The sequence below is a fragment of the Perognathus longimembris genome, chromosome 27, assembly GCF_023159225.1.
Source record: "Perognathus longimembris pacificus isolate PPM17 chromosome 27, ASM2315922v1, whole genome shotgun sequence".
Lineage (NCBI taxonomy): Eukaryota > Metazoa > Chordata > Mammalia > Rodentia > Heteromyidae > Perognathus > Perognathus longimembris.
Genome location: NC_063187.1, coordinates 4,749,713 through 4,769,571, shown reverse-complemented (window position 1 = coordinate 4,769,571; position 19,859 = coordinate 4,749,713). Strand labels below are relative to the sequence as shown.

The 19,859-nt window shown below is 57.3% G+C and overlaps 1 protein-coding gene across 1 annotated transcript; it reads right to left on the bottom strand.

Annotated features, from left to right (window-relative positions):
• Positions 1 to 668: 668 nt before the first annotated feature.
• Positions 669 to 18,720, bottom strand: Dusp16 (dual specificity phosphatase 16). The gene is made up of 7 exons (XM_048335140.1): positions 18,491 to 18,720; positions 6,834 to 7,368; positions 6,449 to 6,587; positions 5,258 to 5,421; positions 3,844 to 4,003; positions 2,365 to 2,488; positions 669 to 2,022 (listed from the first exon to the last, which is right to left on the bottom strand). Exons 2-7 carry the CDS (start codon positions 7,059 to 7,061, stop codon positions 921 to 923), a joined length of 1,917 nt encoding a protein of 638 aa, XP_048191097.1. The 5' UTR covers positions 7,062 to 7,368; positions 18,491 to 18,720; the 3' UTR covers positions 669 to 920.
• Between the last annotated feature and the right edge of the window lie 1,139 nt (positions 18,721 to 19,859).

Below are 19,859 nucleotides of genomic sequence, written 5' to 3'. Positions count from 1 at the left end.
TGAGGAATCGAACCCAGGGCTTCATGCGTGCTAGGCAGGCACGCTACCACTAAGCCACCTTCCCAGTTCCTGGAGTAGATTTGGGGGGTTGGGGGCAGGTGCCAGGGTCGAATCCAGGGCTTTGGGCCTGCTGCACAGGGTCTTCCTGTGTCATGTGATCACATCACCATTGGCCTCCTATCTGCTGCCAGGGCCGGCCCCACACCTGCAGACGTGCTCGCGTGTGCACAGGTACAGCTCTGACTTTATTTCATATTAACATATAAGACATCACATGAGAAATGCACGGCGCAGCCCCCCCCACTGGCCGTCCTGCCCCCCCCCCACTCCACCCCGCATGGCGTGGCCCTGCTTGCTCCATGGCCGTGGCTGTCCAGGCCGGAGGAGGAAGCCCACTGGAGCCGAGAGTGGGCGTGGGGAGGGCCTGTCACCGCCCCGCCCTCCATCTGCCCTGCTTCCTCACTAAGTTAGGTAGTCTCCTAGGAAATGGCCCCTTGGTACATATGGGAGATGGCACGAGAGGCCCACGCTGCTCTGGGCCAGGCCGGCGGCCGAAGGGTCCCCAAGCCCGGCCTCGGACCCATCCCCACCCCAGCGCGGAGGCCGGGCAGAGGGCGGCTGGGACTCTGCTCTGGGGTGGCCAGCTGGGACCTGGGGGCTAGCCTCGGACAGCAGCCCTGGCTTCTGCCCTCACAGACTCCCAGCTGGCTCCGCCTCTGCCCGAGGGGCTGGCCGGACGTGACTGCAGGCAGGTGGTCTCCGTGGGGGGGCACGGCGTGGGGTTGGTGGGGTCTGACACAGCCCGGCCCGCAGCCTGCTGCTGTAGGGGTGAGGGGCAGCCTGGTGCGCCCCCCCCCCCCCCGCAGCGGCGCCTGTGCAGACTTCAGATTCGATGGGAATGCGTCCGGGAGCCGGGGCCCTCAGGACACCTCGATGACCTCCATGCTGCCCGAGAAGCTGGACTGGCTGCCCACCGTGCCCAGCTCCTCCCGGGAGCGGCTGTCGGCCGCCAGGCCCTCTCCAAACTCCATCTGGCAGCTCCTGCGCTTCAGCTGCTTCTCGAACGGGCTCTCCTCGTGCCAGCTGCGCCGCGAGTCTCCGCGCTCGCTGGGCCGCGGCCGCCTGCGCACCGAGCCCCCGTGCTCGCCGCCCCCGGTGGGCAGCTGGCTGCAGCTGTAGGCTGGGTAGCCGGCCCGGGCCCCAAACATGGCCGAGGCCGGGTAGAAGTGCGGGGGCTCCGCGGCGAAGTACCAGCCGCCAGCCAGCGCAGGGGCCGCGGCCTGCGGGGCCAGGATGTCCGAGTGCCAGCCCTTGAGGCCCAGCCCTGCGGCCGCCGACTGGGCCAGGTGCTGCTGGCTGGTGGACAGGCCGAAGAGGAAGCCGGCGCGGCCGGTGTCCTCCACGCTGCCGCTCCGCTGCAGGGGTGCGAAGGGGGCCCTGGGGGGCGCCCCGGTCCTGGCGGGGTGCGGGCGCAGGCCCTGGCTGGTGGGGGCCCGTGGGGGCTGCGGGGGCTCCCCATCTGGGCTGCTCTCCGGGGTCTGCTCTGACACCTCCCGCACGGGTGAGAAGTGGCAGGGCTTGCTGGGGCCGTCGAGCGCAGTGGCCGGCTTGTAGGGTTCCGGGGTGTCCTCCCCGGCACCCGCACCCGCCGAGCACGACACCGACTTGATGTCCAGCGAGAAGGAGCGCTTGAGCCGCCGGCTGTCCTCCGGCTCCGAGGCCAGCTGGAGGCCGCCCAGGGCCTGCGCCAGGGGCCCGGCCTCCACCGCGGCAGGGGGTGCGGGCCTCGATCCCGCTGCTGAGGGCACAGCCAGGGCGCAGGGGGTGCCGTGGGGCTGCTCGCCCCCCTGTCCGTGCTCCGGGGTGGCCGCGGGGGGCTCCGGCGGCTTCTCCAGGTGCAGGAGCTTCAGCTTGCTCTTGGGCCCCGCGCCAGGCTGGATCTTGATCTTCTTCTCATAGTCCAGGAGCTGGCCCAGGAAGTTGAAGTTGGGAGAGATGGTCGGCCTCTTCTCCTTCACAAACCTACGGGGAGACCACAGAGCAATTTAGCTTAAGGATTCTTTTTTTTTTTTTTTCCTCGAGCCAAGGTCTTGCTATGGGGCTCAAGCTGGCCTTGAATTCCTGGTCTTCCTGCCTCAGCCTCCCACGTGCTAGGCCCTCACGCCAGGTCTATCTTAAGGAGGCTGGGTGAGTAAATGGTCAGGGAGGGCCGGACACAGCTGCAAGTGTCAGCTCCACGTGCCTGCACTCCTGCCAGCGCGTGGATGCCCAGGGCCGGAGGCCCACAGCTGCCGCCCCGAGCGCTCCGGTCCGAGGTCTGAGCAGAACGGTTTGCCTTGGGGACACCGGGGCGGTGGTGCTCACCTGTAGGCCTCGTCCAGGGGCATGTCCATCCGCTTCATGATGTAGGCGATGGCGATGGTGGCGGAGCGGGAGATCCCAGCCAGGCAGTGCACCAGGACGCAGCCGTTGCAGGCCTTGGCTTTCTCTGCGCGATCAGAGCCAACAAAGGAAACGTGAGATCTCCCCCAGACACTAGACACTCGCGGCTCCTCATCCCGTCCTCAGAGCCAGGCCCCGGACGGACGCGGCCAGCACGTGGCTCAGCCAGGCTGCGAGGCCCTGGACGGTTGCAGGCTGTGTGCGGCTCACCTGGGCCGCCTGACTATTGTTTCAATGCACCCTGCCTGCTTAGTGTAGGAAACCTGAGAGAGACAGAAAAGCAGCTGGAGAAGGAAGCGTGAACTGTCCCGACCTCCAAACCTAAGGACACCGGGTTTCGTGTCCCACGCCGCCAGACATGTCGCACCGTCCCCCTGAGTACACAGGAGAGGTTCTCAAGTCAGTGTCCATCTCAGACAGACATCTGTCCACACAGCTGCCATCGTGATGGTGGGGAGGGGGAAGGCTGAGTCTCAGCACCTCAGTGTAACACTGGATACCAGGCCACAGGTGGTTGGTGCTAAATGAGGTCTACTTTCAAGGGCTGGGAATAGAGCGTAGTGGTGGAGTGCTTGCCTGGCATGCATGAAGCCCTGGGTTTGATTCCTCAGTACCACGTACACAGAAAAAGCCAGGAGTGGCGCTGTAGCTCAAGTGGCAGAGTGCTAGCCTTGAGCACAGAGAGGCCCAGGGACAGAGCCCAGGCCCTGAGTTCAAGCCCCAGCACTGGCACACACACACACACACACACACACACACACACACACACACACACAGCCTACTTTCGTTTTGGGGATGGTGCTGGGTCAAGTCTATATTTCCTTAGGACGTCTGTGTGTCCTGCAGACTGAAGTGACTGGAGTTTGAAGACAAAGCCGCCAGGCCACGTGGCCAGGCCCACGGGCCACTGTAACGCCACCTTCCTCCACACCCAGGGGTGCTGTCACCCAGTCGTCTTAAACACGTGGCCCTCCATCTCGCATCCACCTGTCCACAGCCCGGCCTGCCAGCGGGCGGACCATGCACTGCGCTTGCACTGGGGTGCGTCAGCTCCGGCCCCCAACCAAGGAAAACAGCTGAACACAGACGGGTGAGGCTCGGACATTAGAAGACGCTGAAGACGTGTGGTGGGGTTTGGCCAGCAGGGGGCGCAGGTGTCCCTCATCGTATTCCGCAAGACTTGAACAAGTCAGGAGGCCTGGAGGCGTGGCAAAGCACCCAACATGGGCAAGAAAAAGTGGGAGGGGAGGGGTCGCTGGCGGGACCCAGCAGGGGCACGGTGGCCACCGCCTGACCTCCCGGGAGTGAGCACTGGCCCACGGCGTCTGAGTTGCCAGGTAACTGGAGCAGGATCCTTGCCCAACGGGGGTGGGGGGGGGTGGGCTGCATCCGGGTACCCACCGATGAAGTCCACGGACGCGTCCAGCCACGGCAAGATCCGCTCGCAGAAGCTGTCGCTCACCGGCACGCGCAGGAAGTGGGACTCGGGGATGAAGTCCGGCTTCGGGCAGGTGTTGCTGGCGTTCAGCACATAGCCGATGCCATGCTGCAGCATCAGCTCCTGGGGGAGGGGGGGAGTGCGGAGGTCACAGGGGCGGAGGTCACAGGGGCAGAGGTCACAGGGGCCAGAGGTCCACTACCCAGGCAGCCACGTGGCTTCATCACTCACATTGGCCAAGCGGCATTTAGAGACTTAGAACATCTTTTTTGTTTGGTTTTGTTTTCTATGAGAAAAAAAAAGACTGCTTCAAAAAATATTCTTGAAAGCTGGGCGCTGGTGGCTCACGCCTGTCATCCTAACTATGCAGGAGGCTGAGATCTGAGGATCCCAGTTCAAAGCCAGCCATGGCAGGAAAGTCCCTGTGAGACTCTTAGCTCCAATGAACCACCAAAAATCTGGAAGGAGAGCTGTGGCTCAAGTGGTAGAGTGCTAAACTGGAGCACAAAAGCTCAGGGAGGAGCAGGGACTATGGCCTAGCGCTAGAGTGCTTGCCTACCGTGCATAAAGCCCTGGGTTCGATTCCTCAGTACCACATACACAGAAAAAGCCAGAAGTGGTGCTGCTGTGACTCAAGTGGTAGCGTGTTAGCCTTGAGTAAAAGAAGATCAGAGACAGTGCTCAGGCCCTGAGTTCAAGCCCCAGGACCACCAAGAACAACAAGTTTACAAATCACAATTTCTATGGCCACCCGAGTTCAGTGCTTGCCATTGCTTGTGAGAAAAGTGGAGCAGAGAATGCAAAGCCAGGAGGAGACGGCACAGGATGGAGGAACCTCTGCCACAGCTCACCGGACAAGGAGGTGGCCCAGGTTCCTTCCTCCCTGCTGACCACTGAAGTACAGCGAGGAGGTTAACAGCGCCTCTGCCCAAATTCGGGGTGCCCGAGAGGACAGCGAGGCACCATCCAAACACTGCAGGCATTCTATTCTCAGGGAGTCAACAGCATGTACTTTATTTTTCCTACCAATCCTGGGCCTTGAACTCAGGGCCGGGGCGCTGTCCCTGAGCTCTCTTGCTCAAGGCTAGCACTCTACCCACTTGAGTCACAGCGCCACCCCCGTTTTCTGGTGGTTCATTGGAGATGAGAGTCTCACAGACGTTCTTCCCTGGGGCTGGCTTTGAAGCACAATCCTCAGATCTCAGCCTTCTGAGTAGCTGGGATGACATGGTGCCCAGCCTAAGAGGGCAGGGTAAGCAATGTACTCTCTGAGGCTGGTGTTGTCAGTGACAGGAAACCACTGCTTCTCCCCTGGCTCCTCCCCCACCATTTCCCAGACCCCGCCCCTCCCAGTCCCCACCTGGCCTCCAAGCTCACCTTGTTGAGGACGTCGAGCTGGCAGCCCAGGTAAAGGTTGGGGAGGATCCGCGTGGGCCCGGTGTTGGCGACGGGCAGGCAGGGCTGGGAGATGCAGGTGGGCACCAGGGTGGCCTTCCCCTCGCACAGGCCGGGGCAGCGGCGCGAGAACTCGGCAAACCCGCCTGGGGACAGAGGCCCGGAGTCACACACCGCACGGCTTCGTTATAGATAGGCCACAACTGGTGCGCGTGGCGTGACTCCGGGCCTCAGGGCCCCCGCGGGTGTCGGGCCGGTAATGCACAGTAAAGTCCAACCACTTAACGCATCTCCTCCCCGGGGCCGAGACGGGGACCCAAGCCTGCGGCTGCCCTGCAGCTGCCCCGCTACAAGTTCAGGGTGCTGATGGGACAGACCCGCAGATCCACTGCGGACCTCCCAGCCGGACCAGTCTCCAGGCCCAACACATTGCCCTCCCCGGTGCCCGCACCTGGGCCATTTTTTCAAAAAGCAGAGGAAGCCTTTCATCTCGAGTGCCACAGCACACCCTCGTGTGTCAAACGCTCCGCACCGTCGCCAAAGAAACCACTTTTACTTAGTTAAGCCCCAAGAAGCCGCTCCAGGCCCATCTGACCATGGGATCCGCTAAAACCTCGTACTAGCGAAATTCACATCCACAAGATGTCAGAGGAGGCCGGGGCAGGGCCTGGAACGGAGTCCCAATCCCTCTCCTCAGTGCAGCCCACGGGCCATCTCACCCACACTGGCGCAGCCCCCACTACCAACACCAGCACCCACGCCCACGGCCCATGCTGGCATGACACCCACTGTCCAGGATTTATGATCATCCATGAATGTGTCTCCACTGCCCGGTGCCTCTAAGCTCCCAAACCAATGCCACTGAAAGTGAGCTTTCCCCTGTGCGTGTTGAGGCTCCTGAGATCCCATGGTTCTGTGTACACCCCGCACCCCCACTTCTCGGGGTCACTGTAGCATCAGCGCACCACAAATCTGTGTGTCTAGGGACACTCCTGCCCCACTCTGTGGGTGCCGGAGGGGGGAAAGATCCCGTGGATGTCTCAGACCGGGCCGAGAGGCAAGGGCGCGTCCCCCACCGCTCCGGCCCCAAGTCCCGTTTCCTATGAAAGCCATTGGGGATGCCGCTGGTGGCGAGCCCCTTGCTGAGTCCGGGCTGGGCAGGGCCCACCTCACCTGCGAGCAGGTGCACGGAGCGGAAGCTCTTCTCCAGTTTGCCCAGCAGCACGGTGAGGAAGCAGTCGGGCGACAGAGACGCCACGTCCCGGGAGCTCTGGTCGTAAACGACCACCGTCTGGGTGCCGTCGATGTCCACCTGGGATGAAACCGGAGGCCGCTTTAGCAAACGATGGGCTCATTTCCATTCCCGAGGAAAAGCACTGGCTTCCCCCCACCCCCATACAGACCCCACCACTCAGCCGGGGAGACCCGGAGCCGGACGCCCCAAAGACGCCAGCATTAGCGCATACCAACGCCACGGGGGTACAAGACGCCCCCCTAAGAACCACAGGCAAACCTGAGGGCACAAGCAGCGGGGGACCACAGCGGGCAGAGGCCCCACCTTGTGCTTGGCCGAGTGCTGGATCAGCTCGGTGATGAGCACTTTGTCCTGCTGCAGCCGGCGCTTCATGAGCTTGGAGCAGTTGACATTGATGGCATCCAGGATGTGGGAGGTGTTGTACTCCACGAAGGGCCGGCTGTCGATCAGCAGCACCTTCTCGGCCCCGCCCTCCAGCAGGGCCACCAGCCTCTCCGTGACGATGGGGCCCGCAGCCGCATCATGGGCCATGACAACCGCGGGTCCTCGGCCTCTCCTCCGTGCCTGCGGCCAGCGAGGGCAGTGCGCTCACAGACCTGGCCACCCCATGGCGCCAGGGGGTGGGGGGGTTGGGGGTCAGGCCACCGGGGGTTGGCAACGGCCGGCAGAACCCATTCTGGGGCTGAGCCTCCACCGGAGGCTTCTCCCGTGAAGTCCTGGCTCCTGGTTCGCTCTGTTTGCCTTACAGTGCCGGCCAGGCAGACGGTGCCCCAGGCACAGGGGCTCGGAGGCGGCCTGGGTGCTGTACCATCCCTGGCTACGTACACGGGGTGACAGCCTGCGTGGACAGAGACAAAACGACAAGGCGTGGGTCAGACCACAGGGTGAACCGGCCCACCACACCAGACACCTTGTTCCTTTGACTGACAGAAAATTTTAAATTTAAATTGCCTCTATTTCCCCATGCCGTGTTCTCAAGCATCACTGCCTCCTCAGCCCCCTGAAATCTCAGCCCACAGACGATCGTGGCGGTGGTGGCCCTGTGATCCACGTCCTCCCCCATGGCTTCCCACAGAAGAGGCTCCGTGCGACTACCGTGAGTAAAACACAGTCCTCAGCCCAGTGTCTCCTGTCCCCTAACGCGAGCAGACTGGGAGAAGAAGACGGGCCTCGACCACGCAGGTGCCCAGGGAGCACAGACTGTGGAAACCTGAGCACACGCAGGAGCCGATCCATCTGTGGCCCAGCCTATGACTGGCCTCTGGTGACCAGATCCGTGCTACAAAGCCAGGCTGGGGTTAGCAGACAGGGCTGAGAGGGCGTGGACGCAGACACGCACGAGGTGGGTCAGGACTGCTCACTCGTGCTGCTTCCTGGGGCAGATGGCCCTGCAGGACAGCCCATGGCCCACTCCCCCCCAGGAATCTGGAACCTCCCTGGCCAACTCTCCTGGCTGGGAGCAGGCGGGCCGAGGCCGCTGGAGACCTGTCCCACTTTCTGCCCTGGCTCAGATTGCCTTCAGGAATCCCGAATCAGTGCTGACCGGGCAGCGGGCAGTGGGCCTCAGGGGGTCTTAGCCCTGTTTATTTACAAAAAGAGAATTTTAGTGGGGTCCCCTCCCCACCCCCACCAATCCCGACTTGAAGCATTTCATTCCAAAGGACACCCAGCAGCCTGCAGCCCTCTTGTTTCCAAAGTCTTTTGAATTGAGTAGACTTGGATGAAAAGGGAATACTTTATCAACACTCCCCTACCCTGCCCAGGGAAATCTCGCGCAAACTTTCTGACAGAATACACATTCTTAGAGGGACTCACCAGGGCTGAAATAAATATATAACAAAACCCAGCGCTTACAAAACAGGTAGCACAGCATGGGCACTGTTCGGTGCCCTGCTTTTTCTTGCTATTGTGACGGTCCATCACCTCCCAATGGGGCCAAGCCCTTAATACAGGGCAGCCCTGGGGACATGTTGTCTGCGTTTCCCAGCTTTCTCCTTTAACTCTGCACAGGGAGGAGCTGCCCAAAAATTGAAGAGAACTCTATTTTAAAGAAGATCACAACCATGGTTAACTCAGCACCAGCTTTCCAACCCTACCGACGTTTATATTTAGTGAGTCTTGAGTTTTATTTTTTAATTTGTTTGGTCGGTCACGGGACCTGAACTCCGAGCCTGGCACTGTCCCTGAGCTCTTTCATTCAAGGTTACTGCTCTACCACTTTGAGCCACAGTACCACTTCTGGTTTCCTGGTGGTTCACTGGAGATAAAAAGAGTTGCATGGCCTTTCCTGCCAGGGCTGGCTTTGAACCGTGATCCTCAGATCACAGCCTCCTGAGTAGCTGGGATGACAGGTCACCAGTGCACAGCTCTAAGTTTTTGTTTTTTTTGGCCAGTCCTGGGCCTTGGACTCAGGGCCTGAGCACTGTCCCTGGCTTCTTCCCGCTCAAGGCTAGCACTCTGCCACTTGAGCCACAGCGCCGCTTCTGGCCGTTTTCTGTATATGTGGTGCTGGGGAATCGAACCTAGGGCCTCGTGTATCCGAGGCAGGCACTCTTGCCACTAGGCTATATCCCCAGCCCTCTAAGTTTTGATTTTATAGAATGAAAGGGTGTAAAAATTAAGCCACGCTAAGCGAGATGTATGCTTGAAAAGCTATTTACCAAGGCAGTAAAGATGACCTCATATTTAAATACAGCAACGTCTCCTGGCCCAGCTTCGGTTCACCCAGCAGCACCTCAGTAAGCACTCACCCAGCACCCTCTCGGGAAGCACTATCTCACCCAGCACCTGGGCCACGTCCCCTGGGGCTCTCTGTTCCCAAGCAGACATGCGCACAAGGCTTGAACACATTCCAGGCCTGGCCTTGGAGCCCAGGCCACACCTGCTCCCAAGGCCCCCCAGGGCTAAAAATAACCAGAGGCTGGAGGCCTGGAAGGGAGCCAGGCCAGGGGTGGCTGCAGCCCCCCTCCCCCCAATGCCCACTAGTAGAAGCCCTCCCACCATGCCCTCCTGGTCCCCACGAAGGGACACGCGTCCTCCACACCCCCTCTGCCCAGCAGCACGCGAGACCTCTGAAACCAGCCATGTGCCAGGACACCCCTTTCCTCCTGAAGGAGCTCAGCAGTTCGTGCCAGCCTCAAGGGTGTGCAACACAATCAGCGCGTGCACCACAGGGCACAGGGCAGTGATCCCCCCTCCCAACACAGCAAATCACCGCGGGCTCAGCAAGCTTGTCATAGGAACAGTTAGTGTCACACAGATGTCATCAGTGGCGGGAACATGAAAATACCAGATCCTGACACGGCCCACGCCACACCCTGACTGCCCCTGAATTGCCCTCTGTGGATTATTGAATTGCCCTCTGCACATTATTGAATTGCCCTCTGCGGATTATTGAATTGCCCTCTGCAGTTCTCAGCGGGCTCAAAGGAGAACTGCAGCCACCCACTATCAGCATATTTAAGTGGGATAAAGTACAACACTGTGAATGTTCAACTTCTGCTCTTGCAAAACAGTGTGTTTGAGTTCTGAGGTTATAGACCACATCACAAATGAGCTAACTTGTAATTCCGGGGTTGTAGACATGAGTGAGCTCATGAACTGAGCACCAACGATATTCAGTTTTACTTAGGAATGGAATAAAAATACCACCCAGACTCACCTGTGGTCTAGAGTGGAAATGGGCATTTACATTGTTGACAGAGGTCCCTTTGGACTTCCCTCAATGTTGACACTCCTGACATTCATTCACTTAACAAAACCCACTGACCTTTGCACTGTGACCTAAAGGACATAAAGGTACAAAGAGGAATCTGAACGGAAGTCCGACAGAGATGTTCAAATCCCTAAGCTGTGGAGAACCTCCACCGGGGACCATTAACACAGTCCTTTTACAAAATGCTAAGTATTCACCCCAGATCAAACAATTCATCCACGGAGGAGGACAGACAGAACTCGGAGAAATCGACAGTCCTATCAGGCTTACCGAAATGTTTGCCATTTTAAAACAGGTTTCTAAAGAACAGAAAGAAATGGATTTCAAGAGACGAGGAACAATGTAGCCTTAAAAATCAATGATGTTGGGCTGAGAATGTGGCATAGTGGTAGAGTGCTTGCCTAGCATGCATGAAGCCCTGGGTTTGATTCCTCAGCACCACATAAACAGAAAAAGCCAGAAGTGGTGCTGTGACTCAAGTGGTAGAGCACTAGCCTTGAATATAGGGATAGTGTCCAGGCCCTGAGTGCAAGCCCAGGATTGGCCAAAAAAAAGAAAAAAAAAAAATCTGGAAATGGAGCTCAAGTGGTAGAGCACCAGCTTTGAGCAAAAGCACCTCAGGAACAGCACCTATGCCCTGAGTTCAAGCCCCAGGACTGCCCCCCCCCAAGTGTACACAGATATCTGTGATGTGGGAAGTGGAGGTTGGGGCTCAAGTGGCAGAGTGCCAGCCTTGAACACAAAAGCTAAGGAAGGACGGGAGGCCCTGAGTTCAAGCCCCTTGCTGCTGGCCTCACCCAAATGCTGGCCTCCACAAAGTCACAAGTGAGACCAGCACCCGGGCTAGCATCCAGTGCCAAGTGGACTGGCTTTGAACAGTGACCCCTCAGATCACAGGCTTGAGCGCTGGTACCTGGCAAGGGTGGCTTCTTGGTCTCCCTCAAAGAGAAGTCAGGTCACTTGGGAGGGGGGCTTTGAGAGCCAGCAGGCACCTGTGGCCTGGTCACACCAGTGCAGTCTGGAATCTGGAGGGGACTTTGAGGGAAGAGAGCCACTCTTCCAAGGGCACAGCCTCTAGGTCCATAAACCACAACCCCACCCGCACCCCGAGCTGGGGCAGGGCCTCTCTAGGGCTCTGTGAAAGAAAGTTCATGACTGAAGCCATGGCTTCTCACCTCCCTTCACCACGTTTAGATGCAGACACGTCAAGAAAAGGTTTTCAAAGGTAAGGAGGAGGAGACCACAGAGCCAAACTCACTGGAGCCTGAATGAACTGTTCCACCCAGGAGCCCGTGGGGTTCCTCCCTCTCCTCACGAAGAGAAGAGTCAGACCCAAGGGCCTTCAGGACAGGTGGACAAGACCAGAACTCTCTCCAAAGGAAGCCCAGGAGGGTGGGGAAGCCCGGGCTGCTCAGCTGATCAACAACCCCACCACAGGTGTCGTAGCTGTAGAGTTGGGGTGAAAGGCAGTACCCAGTTCCTGAGCCGCCAGAAAACTCAGCCTGTGTGGGGCCCGTGGGCCCAGCTTTTCCCACAAAGGCAGGTGACACACAGAGTAAGGATCAGGGCTGCCCACATCCCCAGGAGAGGAGAAATGGTCCAAGGGGAGCTTCCTAAGGGGCCTAAGGGGGGGGGGGGGGCCCAAGTCAAAGAGTCCCCAAGGACAAAAACAAGTGAGATTTCTTAGGACGCTCAGTCTAAACTAAGAGGCAGGTAGACAAGCAGAGAAAGCCGGGGCAATGAATCTCCCAGTCCTCCTTGCAGTCACCCCTAAAAGTCACTAAGTAAATACTTGTTCGTGCTAATAACAAAGACATCATTGGCAGAAGAATAGATCTTTTGTCCAGAAAAAAAAAATGTTCTATGAGGCTCAGAAACCAAAGTGCCTGTCTTAATTAATGAATGAAATGAAGGTCATTTCCATAATAAAAGAATCTCTACTGACTTATAACATTTTATTGAAAACTTAAACTACTTTTTCCTGGCAAAGCAAATGCCACCAGGCCCAATGCTTGGTATTTGAAAATTCCCCTCAAATACACTCTATCTTTAAATGAACACCATGATGACTACATCCTACAACAAAGCCACAAAAGCCAGTAGGCCCCGTCTCCTCAGCTCCATCTCTCCTTCCGGCTGCTGGTGCAAGACAAGGGGCTTTCCGTGGTGCAGGATTCTTACTGTCGGTTACAAAAAAACCACAAAGCTATAAAAATTAAGCTCAAATAAGCTTCTTAGTCATCCACAAGTTGAAAAATAAAAACAATTGCTTTAAATACCAGTACAAGCACAAGGTTCCTAAACCAATATTTAGGAATTCGGTGGACATGAAATTAGACACTGTTCCTAAACTGTTCAAAGCAACTCTGTGGTTCATAGGCACCTCTGCATTTTATTCTGGAAAATACTCCCTTAAATACCTGGTGGTTCACTGGAGTTAAGAGTCTCACAGGTTTTCCTGCCTGGGCTGGCTTTGAACTGTGATCCTTTTCAGTCACCAATTCCCTCACACACTCTCCTTGTTTTTGTTGTATAAAAAAGGTGGGAGGGGGCTGGGAATGTGGCTTTGGGGTAGAGTGCTTCCCTAGCATGCATGAAGCCCTAGGTTTGATTCCTCAGCACCATATACACAGAGAAAGCCAGAAGTGGCGCTGTGGCTCAAGTGGTAGAGTGCTAGCCTTGAGCAAAAGGAAGCCAGGGACAGTGCGTGCAGGCCCTGAATGTAAGCCTCAGGACTGGCAAAAAAAAAAAAAAAAAGGTAGGAGGAGGGCAAGCAAATACTTATGGCAAGACTCCTCCCTCCAGCTCCCTTACCCACATCTCTGGGGGTGCCACCCCAAGGGGCTTCTGGAGCCATGGGGCCCCACCCACCAGCAGGTAGAGGGCTCCTCCCACCACTGCAGGCCCCGCCCACCACCATGGGGTAGGGGGGGTCCCCCTCCACCAGCTCCCCCATAGCAGTTACCCCCAGGAGCAGAGGAGACTGTATTACCAATGCAGGTTGCCTGTGAAGGACAAAGAAGAATACTTCATTCATCCCCACTGCTCATGGAGACTTCTGCAGGGGAAGCCGTGTGTGTGTGTGTGTGTGTGTGTGTGTGTGTGTGTGTGTGTGTGTAGTGACATCACAGGGTACACCAGCCTTGAGCAAAAGAAGCTCAGGGACAGGACAGCACCCAGGCTTAAGCCCCAGGACCTCACAAAAGAAAAAAAAAAAATAGCAGTTTGAAAACTCACTCTCAAATCTTAACCATTTTCCAATTTCCAAACACTCTTAGATGAGACTTCTGGTCAAATCAGTGAACGTGCCTTGTTTAATATTGTGTAATCAAACGTGCCAATGTTCAAAAGACCTGCTCAACTCAGCAAACCATTATTTTCCCAATGACCAACACCTAATATGACAAAACCACACACAGGGGGCTGGGGATATAGCCTAGTGGCAAGAGTGCCTGCCTCGGATACACGAGGCCCTAGGTTCGATTCCCCAGCACCACATATACAGAAAACGGCCAGAAGTGGCGCTGTGACTCAAGTGGCAGAGTGCTAGCCTTGAGCGGGAAGAAGCCAGGGACAGTGCTCAGGCCCTGAGTCCAAGGCCCAGGACTGGCCAAAAAAAAAAAAAAAAAAAAAAAAAAACCACACACAGGTCAAAGAGCCATCCAAACTACAAGGTGGAACAACAGATCTGAGTTAATGTTTCTGAGTACAAAGTAATTCATAGATAGGACCTCAGATTCAGCACAAACCACTTACTGAGTTTTGGCTTCCCGCGCCAGATGCACAATTACATGAAGACTGTTTAGATCCACCCCATCTTTTTCAACTACACATCTGCATGTGCCTGGCTTTCTTCGTGGACCTCAACAGAAACAATGGGTCCAAATAGACAGAATGTAGAAGCCATTTTGCCACTAGACAAGATGTTCCCAGGGGGAGGGGAGGAAATGAGGGAGGAGGTAACAAGTTGAACAAGAAATGCACCCACTGCCTTACATATGAAACTGTAACCCCTCAGTACATCACTTTGACAATAAATAAATAATTATTCAGGAAAAAAAAAAGATGTTCCCAGTCCTGGACAGCCCAGCACAACACAGCCTTCACTAAACTAGAAGTGGCATTCATGTTACCATGAAAACAAGTAACACCAGAAGAGTTAGGAGTAAAGAGAGTGACGGCCAACCTTGCACGTGGCAATCTACAACAAGTCATATAAGCTATATAGACAGTTAATTAACACGAAGAGTTCTACTCAAATTGGTTCAGATTGTGTGTGGATATTAAAGTTTCCACACTGACCTCGGTCATCAGAGTGTCTTAGGCGACAGGTTGGTTCAGAGTGACAGCACTACAGCAGATCTCTACAACTTCCTCGCTCATTCATCAGCTGGCAGGTTGAGACTTCTCATGAACTATGTGCTTGTGAAGGCCTTTCTCCTGGTCTGCAGTTTAGTGTCCTCTCTCCTGCCAGACTGTAAGTTCCAGAAAGCCAAAAAACCTTCCCTGTCTTGCTTTCCCTAGTATGGATGGTATATCTGGTTGAAGGGGTGACAGAATCCTGTACATGATTAGAAGGATGGACAGACACCCCCCCCCCACCTCCAGGCAGGGCTGCTCCTGAACCCCCATCATTGTCTTCCTGGGATGTCTGGTGCCCACATGCACACCTTCCTTCAGTCCCTCCACCCCCTCTCCTTTGGGCACATTCCCAAATCCCCAAACTTTTGCTATCTATGTGGCTAGTCTTGAATGTTTCACAGGATTTTTTTTTTTTTTTGCCAGTCCTGGGGCTTGAACTCAGGCCCTGGGCACTGTTGCTGAGTTTCTTTTTGCTCAAGGCTAGCACTCTACCACTTGAGCTACAGCGCCACTACCGACTTTTTCTGTTTATGTGGTACTGAGGAATCAAACCCATGGCTTCATGCATGCTAGGCAAGCACTCTACACTAAGCCACCTTTCTAGCCCTAGATTCATTTCTTTTTTTTCTTTTTTTTTTTTTTTTTTTTTTTTTGCCAGTCCTGGGCCTTGGACTCAGGGCCTGAGCACTGTCCCTGGCTTCTTTTTGCTCTAGGCTAGCACTCTACCACTTGAGCCACAGCGCCCCTTCTGGCCATTTTCCATATATGTGGTGCTGGGCAATTGAACCGAGGGCTTCATGTATACGAGGCAAGCACTCTTGCCACTAGGCCATATCCCCAGCCCCCTAGATTCATTTCTATCTGCTGTTAATACCAAAATCTAGTTAGGTAAATAAATGTCAACTTCTTGTGATTTATCCTGCCCTCCCAAATAACGCAAAATAGGCCATAAAACTAAAAAGAGTACCCCTCTGTCCTGGAAATGTCCAGAGTTTTGGTTTTGGGGTGTGTGTGTGTTATGCACTGGTGTGTACACGCGTGTGTGTGCACGCGCACGCACTGGTGTGTACACGCACATATGCGCACTAGTCCAGGAGCTTGAACCCAGGACCTGGATACTACCTCTGAGCTCTTTTGCTTAGGGCTAAGGCTCTCACTTCCAATTTTTTTAGTTGTTAACCAGAGGTAAAAGTTTCATAGACTGTCCTGTCCAGGCTGGCTTCAAACTGGGATTCTCACATCTTAGCCTCTTGAGTAGCTGAGATGACAAGGGTAAGTCACTAGCACACAGCCATTCCTCCCTTCTTCTAGCAGAGGTACAAAAGGGGTTCCTATTCATGCCAAGTTGTCTATTTCCTTCTCTTCTGGTCCAGGAGCTTTGGACTTTGGCCTCGTTCCATCTGCCTTAAGGCCATCCTTTAAACAACTCTTGTTCCCTTTAGTGGTTTATGTGACCAAATTGCTAACCCTATCTCAATCCTTGGGGATGGCTCTTCTTGAAGTTCAGCCGGCCTTTAAGGCCTTCTCCTCATGCAGCAATCCTTGATCCTCTGGGCGAAGGAAATGTCTACAAGTAACAGAGTGTTCACACCGCAACAACACAACGAAATTGGGTTAAAGGACAAGTGGTGGAAAATATCCTTAGGTCGCTTTGGCGAAACTTAACTTTCTGAATCACATTTTTGCTTAAGCCCAGTGTTAGTAAGATTCTATTATGGCTGGTATCAGGCTCAATTTTAAAATTCAGTGCCATTTTTAAAAAAGTTAAAGCCAACCAAGCAAGCACTGGTGTTTTTAACTCGTTCCTCAATCAGCTGGAGTCTGTTGTAAAACGTGTTGTTTTCTTGACATGCTGATCCAAACAAGTTTGCCCTGTCCATTTACATTCCCAAACGAAAGTAACTTGCAGTTGAGAACTCAAAAGCATGGTGTGTGTGTGTGTGTGTGTGTGTGTGTGTGTGTGTGCTGGGCACTATTCCTGAGCTTTGTGCTCAAGGCTGGCGCTTTATCACTTGAGCCACAGCTCCATTTCTGGATGTTTGGTGGTTCATTGGAGATAAGAGTCTCATGGACTTGCCTGCCTGGGCTGACTTTGAACTGTGACTTTGAGCCTCCTATCTCAGGCTCCTGAGTCGCTGGGATGACAGGCCAGAGCCACTGGTACCCAGCACAAACAAAACCCAGTGTTTTTAGGAAGCAGTCTTCCACATTCAAACTCAGTACTTCCCACCACTTTCTCTCTCAGTACCTAGCGGCTCTCTCGACTACAATACTGACACAAAGCAGTGGATTCTTAGTTTTCCTAATTAATTCTCCAGGCCACTGAGCCCTCAGAGCACACAAACCCCCACCAGCCTTACAGCTAGGAATTCATCAGTACTCTCAAGGAAGTGATGACAGAGCAATTCACTCACTGGGGAGGGATCCTGTCTTCTTTTAAAGTTTACCTTCACTTCTATAAACTCCTAGGTGTAGGTAGAAGAGATAGCACAGGCCTCAAAGAGAAAACAGCAGTCCATCAGGCCCTTTTTCCAGCGACCCATTTCCCAAATCCAGGCCCCGGCTGCGCGCTTTACGCACGCACACACGATGCCCAGCACATTAAGAAAGAGGAGGAACATACCTGGTCATTTTCTAAACAGGTCTGATGGGTTTGGTTGGCTGGCAGAGGCTCGGTATTTACTTACTTATCCTTACAAGCCCCTGGGCAGGCAGAGGGCAGGGCAAATCAGAACTTCCGAGTTGTGAAAACTCTGAATTCTCCGCTCCACTTGCCCTGGGGTTCCAGGCCTCCCCCACCCGGCCAGGCGAACCCCACAGCAAAAGGAGATTATGCAACAGGTCCTGCTGCCAAGCCAGGCCCCCCAACACCGACCAGAGCCACAGGCCCTCCAGAAACTTCTTTGGCACTCTGCACCACCCATTCATTTGTATTTATTTTCCCAGGTTCATCACACTTTTTTTGTTTTGTTTTGTTTTAATGTTGTATCAGCACAGGTTGTGCAAAACGGCTTTGGTGTGGGATACCTGAGTTTTTGCAAAGTTTCCCCAGCTCTCTTCCTTCCTCAGTCCCCCACTCTCCGCTGCACCCCCTCTTAGCCAGCTTTCTCTAGGAAATCAAGGCAGCCGCCGGGGAACACTAATCAATACTGGTCAACTTCACACCGCACAGGCCCTCCGGGGGTGTTTTAATCTCTCAGGGTACCCCTGAACCCCAGATCTTAAGTTCATGCCGCCTCGGCAGGGCGCTCTGGAGTGAGGGAAGTGGGGGGGGGGGCCCTGGCTCTGCGCCTCTGCTGCCCTAGGGTGAGGGAAGTGCGGGTCCCAGTCCTGTGCCCCCGCCACCCTGGTGTGAGGGAAGTGGGGGTCCCGGCCGTGAGCCCCCAGCACCCTGGGGTGAGGGAAGTGGGGGCCCCGGCCCTGTGCCCCCACCACCCTGGAGTGAGGGAAGTGGGGGTCCTGGGCCGTGCACCCCCGCCGTCCTAGGTTAAGGGAAGTGCGGGTCCCAACTCTGTGCCCCCACCACTCTGGGGTGAGGGAAGTGGGGGCCCCGGCCCTGTGCCCCCCCCACCACCCTGGGGTGAGGGAAGTGGGAGGCCCCGGGCCGTGCGCCCCCGCCGCCCAGGGGTGAGGGAAGTGGGGGGCCCCGGGCCGTGCGCCCCCGCCGCCCTGGGGTGAGGGAAGTGGGGGCCCCGGCCGTGCGCCCCCGCCGCCCTGGCTGGGGTGAAGGAAGTGGGGGCCCTGTCCGGGCGCCCCCGCCGCCCTGGCTCCGGTGAGGGAAGTGGGGGCCCCGGCCGGGCTCTCGGCCTGGCGTGTGGGGACCCGTCCTGGTGCGGCCCGCGCCCCGCGCCCCGCTCCCGGCCGCCCGCGCCCCGCCGCTGACCTCGGTCCTCCGAGTCCGCGCGGGCCGCGTCCCCGGCGTCCGCCCGGGCGCTCGCCCGCGGCCCGCCGCCCGTCCCGGGCCGTCGCTGTCGCCCCGTCCCCGTCTTCTCGCCGAAGGACCGGGGCCCGGGTAACTTTTCACCACTCGCCCGAAAATGTCGGGAAGGGTGGGTGGGGGAGGAAGGGGTCGGAACCGGCCAGGCGCGGGCCGCGGAGCGGGGCCGGGGCGGGGGCGGGGGTGCGGGCCGAGCCGCGGGTCAGGAAACTTCAAGCGCCGATGAGGTCATCGGCTTAAAAATAAAGGGATGGCGTCACTTGAAACCAATCCCAGTGAATGAACTCAGCGGAGCCCCGCGGAGGGCGGGGCCCGAGGGGCGGGGCCTCGGGGAGAGCAGGGCCGCGCGCAGGGAGGGGGCGCGGCCTCGGGAGGGGCGGGGCCTCGCGGGGTTGGGAGGGGAAGTGGGGGCGGAGGGACGGGCCCCGTGCGCAGGTGGAGGGCCTCGCGGGAACCGATGGGGCGGAGCTTCCGGAGACGCGGGGCGGGCCCCGGGGAGAAAAGGGCGGGGCCTCGGGGACAGGTGGGGCCGCGCGGGGAGGAAGGGGCGGGGCCTAGGTAGGGACGGGCCTGGGATTGTGGGCGGGGCCTTCGCCTGGTGGAGCCGCCGCGGATAGGGGGCGTGAAAGGGGCGAGAGAGAGAGAGAGAGAGAGAGAGACCCGGGCGGGGGAGGGGGCGTCCAGGGGAGGGCTAGGGAGGGACGGTGGACACGCCTGGCGAGGCGGCGCGCTCCGGGGCTCCCGCACCCGCTCCGGGGCTCCCGCACCCGCACCGGGCGGGGGGGGGGGCCGCGATGTCCGACCTCGGAGGTCGGGCCTGAAACCCGCGAGGAAGGGCCCCACGTGGCCGCTCCTGAATTATTTGTATTCGCCGATGCGGTGACGCAATGACGCACGTGCGACGACGTGATGACGCGCGCCGCCAGGAATTCTCCTCGCCGACCTCTCCTCCGCGGGGCGGCGGGCGGCAGCGCGTGTGGGCGCCGCGGCGGGGAGGTGATGGAGCCTTCCTTGTCTTGATGCGCCCTCGTTTTCTTCTTTCCGGCACGTCGGGGGAGATCTGAATCGGAGCCGGCGCCCCCCCCGCAGGACAAGCCGAGCTGTGTTCCTGAGGCCTCGGGGCGTCCCACTGTGGAGTCTGGGCGCAACACGAGGGTGCTGAGCCTCCCGGGGAGGCCCCACGTGCAGGCCCCGCTTCGAGGGTGGGGGTGGGGTGGAGGTGGGGGGGCCCTCCCGGGGAGGCCTCGCGCCGATGCCACCCTGGGGCCGTGAGTGACCGGCCAGGCGGGCTGCCTGCCCTTACCTTCGTGTTGGG

Bases quoted from the DNA above. Each gene is read 5' to 3' on its own strand.
- Dusp16 (XM_048335140.1), bottom strand. From the start codon at position 7,061: ATGGCCCATGATGCGGCTGCGGGCCCCATCGTCACGGAGAGGCTGGTG. The intron at 6,588-6,833 runs GTGGGGCCTCTG...GTTTCATCCCAG, and splicing joins AGCACTCGGCCAAGCACAAG to GTGGACATCGACGGCACCCA. The intron at 2,489-3,843 runs GTGGGTACCCGG...CTGATCGCGCAG, and splicing joins CGCGTCCGTGGACTTCATCG to AGAAAGCCAAGGCCTGCAAC.